Raw genomic sequence first — 10115 nt, 5'->3', positions numbered from 1 at the left:
TGGCGTTCCTAGCCCATTTTGCGCCCGGGGCAGAGGACGGGAATGCGCCCCCTTCATGTCGATTTTTTTTTCTACAGAAGACGACGGATTGAGTTTTCAGTATACTTTACATATACATCTTTACATTTATTGTTCTGATCTCTTCACTCTGTTTAAACTTAAAACATTCGAAGGTTCCGAATTACCACGTATCACAATATACCACATGTTTAAAATACGACTTTTCGAGCCTTCACCGAAGCGAAGGTATCGATTAAAGATTCGAAGTCGGTGTCCTCGGTGACTTCTCTCTCTATGCTCATGATAGAGAGATCAATCAGTCTGTCTTGCCCCATTGACGCTCGGAGGTATGATAGGATGAGCTTAAGCTTGCTGAAGGATCGCTCGCAACTGGCGATCGAGACGGCAATCGTCAGTAGTATTTGTATCGCTACCCGAAGATTGGGGAAGACACTCTCGTCGCCGTATTCTATGATGAAATTGAGGAGTTCTTCGGGTTTCCTTAATCGTAACTCCTCCCGCACGCTGACTAACATCCTACAATCACATATCTCTCTGTATAAGTCGTTACCGTCGACATCATCCGAATACATATTCGCAAATGACAAACAATCGGACCTCAATTCGTTCAGCTGGCCTTGTAGTAGCCGCTGAGTGTCGAGAAGGAACCCGAAAGTATTGTCTAGGTTTGTCAGTCGCTCGAACCTTTCTCTCATTTCTCGCTGAAGCCGGTCGATCGTTGAGTACATAACACGGCGCATTTCTTGTATAGCGGAGATTTCAGAGTTTCGGTGTTCATCTGGCATACTTCTTCTTCTCCTATTGCGTTTCTCGAATGCTACATCGTATTCATCGCAGAGGCATTGGCCATCAGTGATGGCTGCGTCTACGAAATCGCATCCTTCTCTGGAGAAGGTGTTCTTCAGAGACGACAGATCATTGGCAGCTTCATGGAAATTCATGGAGGGATCCTGGAGTCTCTTCTGGACCCTATCGACTCTGCTCAGGAGGTTATTCCAGAAGCCGTGAAGCGTCAAGAATTCATACGAGACCATGCGGGTGAATAACTGACGTGCCTCACTTCTAGTTTCTACCGAGTCGCAGGAGTCATCAGACATTTTATCCAGGAGATCGATAATCTCCCTGACATGCGTGCTGACTACTTTGACAGCATCGCTGCGAGAGCTCCATCTTGTTTCAGACTCGCGTTTCAGTCCGACGGGGATCGTCTTTTTCAACTTCTCCCATCGCAGAGTCGAACGGGAAAAGAAGGCGTACAGGGCTTCAATAGTCGCGAAGAAGCTAATCATTGCTGGTTCACTGCGGGCAGAGTGCAAGCCGGCTAGATTGAGGGAATGATTATCACAATTCACGAATAACGACTAAACCATTCTTCTCGAGCAGCCGTTGATTCACACCGGAGCGGTGACCGGCCATGACGGCGGCATTGTCATAGCATTGGGACCGGCAGTTCCCGAAATCCAGCTTGTCGTCCTCAAGTTTTTCAAGATCGTCGCTACCAATGCCTCAGCATTCTTTCATGTACTTGAACGAAGCCGAGGAAAGACTCCCTGACCTGAGCTTTTTTCTGTTCATAATCAACGTCGACATATCTCAACACGAACGAAAGTTGCTCTCTGTGAGCAAGATCGGGTGTGGAATCCACGAGAATCCCGTAATATTTGGCCTTTCTGATTTTTCTCAGGAGTTTTTCCTTCACTTGTCCTGCCATGAGATGAATGAGCTCATTCTGCGTTCTAGACCCCAGATAGGACGTCGAGCCCGGATTTCCCCGAGACGCGAGTCATGTGGTCCTTGATGATTGGGTCGAAGTTTGCGACGAGCTTCATTAGGCCGAGAAAATTCCCGATATTACCCACGTCTTCGCATTGGTTTTCCCGGTGGCCTCTGAGTGGCAAATTCTGTGTAGCCAGGAATTTGATGCAGTGACTTATTCTGCTGAGAACATACCTCCATTTCTGTTTCTCGGTTGCATACACTGATTGCACTTCGATATCGATAGCGCTATTAGTTCTCAGATTTCTTTCGAGCTCTTTCCAATCAGCGAAACAGGCTCTATGAGACGGAGCATTTTCATGAGCATCCATCCTTTCTATATTTTTCCACTTCGTGAATCCTTGGGAGGACGTCAGTGCTGAATTGTGTCCATCAGCTCTGGCGAAGAGAAGGCAGCAGAAGCAGTAAGCTGCGCCCTTCGTTGGAGAGTAGACGAGCCATGTGCGGAGAATCTTTGTGCCGAGGCCATTTCCCAACCTTTTGTAGAACCACGATTGAGTCATGCATCTCCGCCGCGTCGAAAAAAAAGGGCCGTTTCTGTTCTGAAAGTACTCGCTCCCTAGGGTCACCATCTCAACTCTTAAACTATCGGAGACGGTGACTTTTCCGGAATTCGAGTGAAACTCCAGTAGCCCAAGATCGTGCTCGGCGATAGCTGCCGGTGTGGATGAGACATTGGTTATGAGTGAGTCTTCCGGAGCGTTCACTGATGATGCTGTGACACTGGTATCACGGGAAATTTCTTCCGAAGTCACTGGGTCTGAGTCGCCGTCATAAAGAGAATCAGTCGGGGTCGGCGGTATTTCATGGCCATCACGAAGAGATTCAGTCGGAGTCGACGGTATTTCATCGCGAGCACGAAGAGAATCAGTCGGAGTCGACGGTATTTCATCGCGAGCACGAAGAGATTCAGTCGGAGTCGACGGTATTTCATCGCGAGCACGAAGAGAATCAGTCGGAGTCAACGGTATTTCATCGCTATCACAAAGGGAATCAGGGGGAGTCGGTGGTACTTCATCGTGATCAAATGGGGTTCCCGCGGAAGAGTTTGCGGTGTTGTCGATTTATCCGAGCTAAAAATGACAGGAGAACCTTTCGACTTTTCTCCGTCTGTCTATGGATCGATTTCCTTCGTTTTCGGCCCTGAGCTCCGCTTTCCTTAATACCATTTCGTTTCATGTCTATACTTCAGTCTGCAAAACAAGCTAACATGAGAGCTTCGCCGTGACTCGAGTCATGGATTTGGAGCTTCAATTTCATCGGAGAAGTCGCAGAACTCACCCGAATTTCCACAGTAATGTATGTGTGTGTATTTCTCGCAGAACCCTTAATTGTTTACGCGCCAAACTTTGGCGAGAGAGCGAGATAGTGAATTCCGTGTGGCGCAAAGACACGGGGAGGAGGATCAGCGAGGGTCACTGAGAACGTACATATATCTCTTGGAGACATTCGCTTCACTCGAGCGGACCAATAGGATGGCTCTCCATGTTGCGGGAGGAGATAGCTTCACTGTCTCTTGTATAAATTTTGAATTCCACTGTATTAGAATCAATTCTAACCTCCCTATTCGCGCTTAGCTAAAATGAACAGAAATCACGATTTTGCGCCCCTCCGAAGTCGGCGCCCGGGGCACGTGCCCCGGTTGCCCCCCCCTAGGAACGCCACTGCACTACTGGTTTCCTATCCGCTGCGTTAGCCGCTCCGGAGTCAGCTTGTGACATTTTGAACTTGATGAATATTTAAGTCTTCAAATATTCGAGTTCGTACTAGATACTAAGTTGACTTCAAGCTTCTGGGCTTTCACTCAGCCGTAGAGCTTTTCGTGCTGATAACGTGTGGAGGTTCGGAACCTTCTCGTTGAGCAGATTTCAGATTATAAGTTTGCGTGGTAACGCGAGAGTAAAGAGAGACTCGAACTACGTAGGGCTGACTTCAGCATGAAGGCTGAGAGCCCAGTATTCATTGAAGATACCAAGACCAGTCTTTGTACCTTCACCAGAAAATATAAGAGAGAGAGTATATCTAACGTGGGGCCTCTTCTGAGCGAGGCGCTAACTCTTACGGATACAGGTCCGAGTTGGGGAATACCCATTCTCAACGGATAAGATCGGTCAGGGCGGCAGGCAGGTTTTTCCGGCGCAAGACGATCGCGATGGGCGCCAGCGCACCCGCTGCATTCCCGGCGACCATTAGCGTAACGTTCTCAAAGTCCGACCCTCCACGGGAATATACATTTCGGGCGCCTCTCGCGGCGAGTACTCTCCGTCCCGATGGATTCTGGGACATCGACGTCTCGTCGCTGTTAAAGACTCTATCCGGCTGACGAAGGATATTGATCTGGCCTTCCTCAGTGAGAAGGCACTCAAGCTTCTCGAAATGCTCACGGATGTCATTTTCAGACATGCTGGCTTGGCCGTTTGATACATGCTCTGCCGTTCGGAGCGAGATACAATTCCGACATAGACAGAATTCTTTAGGACCCGACACTAATTGTATTCCGACCACTCCGGGGAGAATGGCCCGAAATTCTGACCGCTCCATAACTGTTGACCAGTCCAAAACCGGTGGGTGGTCTATAACCGATGACCCGTCCAAAACTGGTGGGGTGACCCATAACTGGTGGATCTCCCCTATACTCATCCACTCCCTGCTGGCCCAAGTCCAGTGCCCCTGATCCATGTGAACTACCTTCAGTGGTACACTCTATTACTGACAGTATTGGTTGTGCTCTATGGAATGTATAGGGGATCTTCCTCTCTGTTTTGGATATGTCATCGTAGTTAATACAAGCTGTCTGACCAAAACTGGTCAGGTGTTGTGGATGGTTGGAGAGAATTCGAAGGTGACGGGACGTTCCCACAGCGGCACGATTTCACCAGTAGGGAGAATTGAGTTCAGGCACTGACACTCGGATGCAGGATCGAAGAATCACTCGGGCAGAGGTTTCACAAGACAGTGGTTTATTTTATGAGACTGGGGTGTTGTTATTCTAGATTCTCGTAGAGAGAATGGGAAGCCTAAGTTATACCTAGAGCTTCTCGCTGGTTGAAGAGAGCGCACCCCGTACAGTCTAACAACCCGCGTCTTTCATTTATGCCGGTGGCTGTGCCGATCCCGCAGCTGCGTAGACACCCAGCCGCTTTGGCACCCATCGCCGTACACTTGTGGCGCCTTGAAGTCTAATCTTGGTCTTGGTGCCGACTCAGATGGGATCACTTTGTTCTCGCGGTTTATCAGAGTATCCTCCGTTCGAGGATCTCCCAACCGGCTCAAAGATCTTTGGTCTCTCAACAACTACGGCTTTCCTTTGGTCTTACGAGAGTCCTCCGAGAGAGATCTTTCCGATCAACATGATCGCTCGGAGTTATCGCTATCTAACATATTCCATGCTCAACAGCCGCTCTGATAGTGATAACGAGGAGTCGGTCTGTATGGTGAAGATACTAATTCTATCTACTACTCTGATTCATATTTCGTTGTCCATGATGCGGTGTGATTACTCAATATGGGCTGATTCGCTGAGCGTAGCTTCTGTTGCGCCGAGCTCTCTCGAGTGCGAGAGCCGCTCTGTCTCCGAAGTCACGGAGACTGTTGAGTGGTGTCCGCGTTGTCGTGTCCGTTCACCCGTTGTGCTTTTGCACGTTGAGTCTGGTTGCCACGTTCTGGCAATGCACGTCTCCCCCGCGCGCACGAGGCTGCGCACCACGAATGTACGTCGTCACCCTGTGTCCAACCGTCAAGCGAGACGGTTGTGAATCGAGGTTCTTAACGTGTTCAGTTAAAGTCTTGAAGTTAAAGAAACGTTGTTGAGTACAGGAAAAAAAAATAGCTTGATCCGTTGAAAGTTCCGGTGAGTTGATCAGCAGTATTTGGAAGGTTTTGTTTTGATATTTTCGGTTTTGGAGTCGCGAAGCCGGTGACCCCTGATGTCCTTTCCGTAGTTCGGACGTTGTAAATCACCGTGGATTGAAGACCTCGAGGAAAAAAAAATCGAGTGAGTGGAATTCGTATGTATGTGTGGATGCGAGGCTTGGATGAGTGAATTCAGGGTGATTGATTTCCAGAGTCCGTTTTCAGAATTTGTCTGGAAAAAAAATGCTGCGTTCGCCAGTAGTGACCCGTCAGCGCGCCGCCAATCATTACGGAGTTTTCGTGGATGATCCTCCGCAAGCGGAGGGTTCCGCGGTTGTTGTGGAAGTGCCCGTTGAGAGGGCTCAACTCAACGTTTAAGTCGGAGCGGAGCGGGACCCCAATCCGACTTTCGTTGTCAGATCCCAGTTTAAGTGCTCCGACTGGGTCCTTGCTTTGAGCGTCGGGTGCGCATTGATTTGCGTTACGACGCTGTTGGTGGTTGTATTTGCGGGCGGATTCTCTGCCGGGGGTGGCTCCCCCTACCCAACAGCCAACGACTCCAGTCCGGCTCCCTCCGGAGAAAAAAATGTGTCTCGATTTGAGCGGTTTCGTCTGTGTCCGGGGAGGGGGGAACTTTTGTTTGTCCCCCCTCCTCGGGCGCGTGACCAAACCTGATTGGGTGTCCGCCGCCGCCGGCAATGAGGCCGAGGAGAGGCCACTTTTGTGTGCCCGGTCGAAATTCCTTCAAGAGGTTTGAAAAAAATACGACGGAAAAAAGCGAATAGTTCGTTGAGGGGTTTTAGCGTTTTCAATGTTGAGTTGAATCGTTTTGCTTGGTTCAGTTCCTCCTTCTCCTCATGGCTGCAAGGGAGGGATTTTAGTTCAGGATCCATTGCGAGTGATGATGCGTGTATCAAGTGTTATGAGTCGCCTTGATAGATTCATTATTTGCTGGTTTGGTCCTGTTTTGTTGTTCCGTTTTCCAGTCTGTGTATGGTTCCGTAATAGAACTTTCTGATTTCTTTCCTATCTTGTTGGAGGCTGATCTCCTTTGATGTGTCCTGGGTCAGTCTCATATAGAAGTGTTCGTGTTCTTTTAGTACTCGGCTGACCGCAGCTGGAGGTAGACCTTGTGATATTTGGTATTGTAACGTCTCTTCGAGGTCACGAATTGTGTCTTTCAGCTCGTTGATAGTGTTTTGAAGCTGCGCGATTCTGTTTTCGTTGTCTTGAATTTCTCTTAGAGCTTGTGCTTGATATTGTCTCTTCATGGGGATATTTGTCTTCCCCCACATGTCGTTGACTCGATCAATGGTGTCCTGTGTGTTTTGAGCTACTTCGACGCATTTCCTCATGATAGGGACCATTTCTCGTCTGAAGCTTCGATATCCCAGGTCGTAGGTCATGTTGTTCATTGTATCTGTAATATTCTAGATTTTAGTTAGTCGAGTCATCAATAGTGATTTTCAGGCTCGGGATCGAGGAGTATGTATGGTTCCTTGGTTTTCAGACAACTTCGTATGAGAAGGGCGAATAGTCCAAGGAGACGAAGCAGGATAAATCCATTGGCAGCTAATGAGATTTTCAGCTGGCTTTGTTCTCGGGGATTTTTTGAGAATTGGGGGGTTGGGATAGGGTGGGAGGTTTTGAAATCTTTCCAGACTTCTTCTCCCCCGATTGGTGGAAGGTTGTCTCTCACACAGACCACATACGGAGAGGCGAGACTGCGACATACGACAGGAGACGGAACACATGACGTTTCGAATTCGGTTCGTTTCTCAATCACGCATGTTTGGTTTTTGATTATGCAATTTTTTGGGCAATTATCATAAGTGAAGTATGATTGTCCATTTATGTGAATGAGAATCGATAGACCGATCAGAATCTTAGCGAACATGATTTCTTTTTAGTCCAGCAAGATTCAAGAGTCTCTGGAAGACTGGACGTGGAAGAGGTTTCGTCAGGATTTCAGCTATCTGCTGATCCGTTGGAACGAAATAAAAATTGATTTGATTATTTTGGAATGTTTCTCTTATGAACATATATCGCATATCGATGTGTTTCGTGCGCATGTGAAATTGGGGGTTTTGTATTAGCTTCAGTGCTGATTGATGGTCTATATATAGGTTGGGTTTCAACTGAATATTGAGTTCTTTGAATAGCGATGGAAGCCAGAGGGCATCTCTAGCTCCTTCTGTTGCGCTTATGAACTCACATTCCGTTGTGGATAGACTTATGGATTTTTGTTGTTTGGATGACCATAGTATCGGTCCACCGTTGAGCTTGGTCACTGTGCCACTGATTGACCGTCGCGTGTCCTTAGAGGCAGCGTAATCGGCGTCTGTGAAGATCTCGAGCGCGTTCGCGGAAAATGGGAAATTTCCGCCGGCGTAAATTATTGAGAGATCTTGCGAGCCCTGCAAATACCGCAAGATTTTTGGGGCCGCTTTCCAGTGTTGTTCTGTCTACCTATAAAGGAATCTGCACAGAAAAGAGACAGCGAATGCTATGTCGGGTCTTGTGCATATTGCCAGGTACATGGGGGAGCCAACAATCTCTCGAAAAAGACGTATTTGTTTTGGTCATTCTCCAGGGTCGATCGTATAGATCGAGCTGTCTGAAGGTATCGAAAGTTCTTTACAGTCGTTCATTTGGAAACGCTGCAGAACAGTCTGGATATATTTCTTTTGATTGATTGGTACGTTATGATTCTTATCGATGGAGATTTTGATGCTCAGAAAGGTATCTAGCTCCGAAGATGTAATATCAAAGACGTTGGCTACCTTTGATATGAGTGTTTCCAGTTTTCTCCTATCCGAGGAGAATATCAAGGCATCATCCACGTATATTGCCAGTATCAAGATGTCACCATCCTCATGATTGTAATAGAGGCAGGGATCTGCCTGGCTCTGTAGTAGGTTGAAGCTTTTGAGCACTTGGCACAGTTTCGTGTTGAACGAGCGAGGGGCTTGTCGCAGGCCATAGAGACTTTTATGCAATTTGCAAACTCGATTGGTTCCATCCGCGAAGCCTGGAGGTTGTGTCATGTGTATTTCCTCCTTCAAGTCACCGTGAAGAAAGGCTGTATTAATGTCGAACAGCCTTGAGTGTAATTTCCTCGCGGCGCATAGGGCTAAGAGAAACGAACGGTGTCGAAGCGCGCTACAGGCACGAAGAGATCGGAGAAGTCCGATCCGAACTTTTGAAAATGTTCTCTTACGACTAAACGAGCTCACTGTTGTGCGGCTCTGAGAAACAGACCTCCCGTCGTCACGATGCAGCAACCGCTGCTGCATAGCATACCCCCTGACCTCTGCGTATTGATCTGGTAGATATTTCCAGAATGCTGGCGAGGTTGAGGGAGGATGACTCTGAGCTGTCGCAGTTGGTGAAATAGTTCCAGAAGTGGAACTACCAAAGACAATCTCAGAGGAGGCATGAATGTCTGAAGCAAACTCAGCAGTCTCCTCAACTGAGGAGACCGTGTACTGAGAAGGCTGATCATACCAGTCAGAGGTAATCAGAGAAGAGCCCAAGCACTCAATGGGCTCACACGTGACGGAGGTGCCATTATTTCCCCCTCTTGGAACCATAAAAAATCTAGAAACAATGAAAACTGCAGCGGCGAAAGCACAACTGATAAGACACCAGAGAATTAGACACTGACTTCTCATTTTACACGAGGAAGCAGCAGAGCCAGTCATTGACACATGAATAAGAATTATTCAATCGATCGGGCGGCTTTAAATAAGACGAGGTGAGGGGAAAGAAGAGGTTTATCATGATACGCGGTTACAAAACAAAAACACCGCAGATGGAAGCTTACAAGGAAGGCCGACACTATCCCGTGTACACGGCATAGTATGTTATCAAGACCCCTGTTGACATATTAGCTGATGTCTTACAGGGAATGCGATCGCGTTTAGATGCGTTCGCACAGATAGGTCGTTTGTCCATCTTTGGGACAATCTTTCGGTGAGGTCCTGGTGGAACAGGCAACACGATCAGTGATCCGTCCCGGAGCGTCGATGAAGACAGAGTCTTCTTCCTTGTCATGACGGTTGTGGCACAGCCAGCCGCCATCAGATCGAGAGCAGGTGTAGACCAGCATGGAAATGGTCTTCCCGCTGATAGAAGGATAAGCAGACGACGTCCTAATCGGATTCACGAATTTCGTACCACTTCTTGGCGTCGGCCTGGGTGAAGGGGAAAATACCGACGGGTGGTCGAGTGGTGAGCGCGTTTGTCACTACTCGTGCAAACGTGCATAGCCGCAACGACGCCGCTCGCGCGGGAGGCGGTGTGGGTTCGATCCCTGCTGCCGGAAGAATATGCAGGTACTCGGCCTTGATCCTCCTGGGTACATCTGCTCTATGGATCCGTCCTCGGAAGCTATGTGAATAACAGTACCCGGGACGTTAAACCTTGGCTGTTGATCAGGAAACACACATTCAGGAAAGTCACGG

The 10115-nt window shown here is 48.2% G+C and overlaps 2 protein-coding genes across 2 annotated transcripts; both read right to left on the bottom strand.

Annotated features, from left to right (window-relative positions):
* Positions 1 to 209: 209 nt before the first annotated feature.
* LOC100903200 (uncharacterized) lies at positions 210 to 1310 on the bottom strand. Its single transcript, XM_003738272.1, has one exon. It carries the CDS (start codon positions 1308 to 1310, stop codon positions 210 to 212), a length of 1101 nt encoding a protein of 366 aa, XP_003738320.1.
* A 447-nt stretch (positions 1311 to 1757) lies between these two features.
* Positions 1758 to 2300, bottom strand: LOC100903057 (uncharacterized). The gene has a single exon (XM_003738271.1). The coding sequence runs from the start codon at positions 2298 to 2300 to the stop codon at positions 1758 to 1760; it is 543 nt and encodes a 180-aa protein (XP_003738319.1).
* Positions 2301 to 10115: the final 7815 nt, after the last annotated feature.

The sequence above is a fragment of the Galendromus occidentalis genome, unplaced genomic scaffold, assembly GCF_000255335.2.
Source record: "Galendromus occidentalis unplaced genomic scaffold, Mocc_1.1 scf7180000075860, whole genome shotgun sequence".
Lineage (NCBI taxonomy): Eukaryota > Metazoa > Arthropoda > Arachnida > Mesostigmata > Phytoseiidae > Galendromus > Galendromus occidentalis.
Note: the sequence above shows the minus strand (reverse complement) of the source record. Positions and strands in the feature narration are given on the sequence as shown.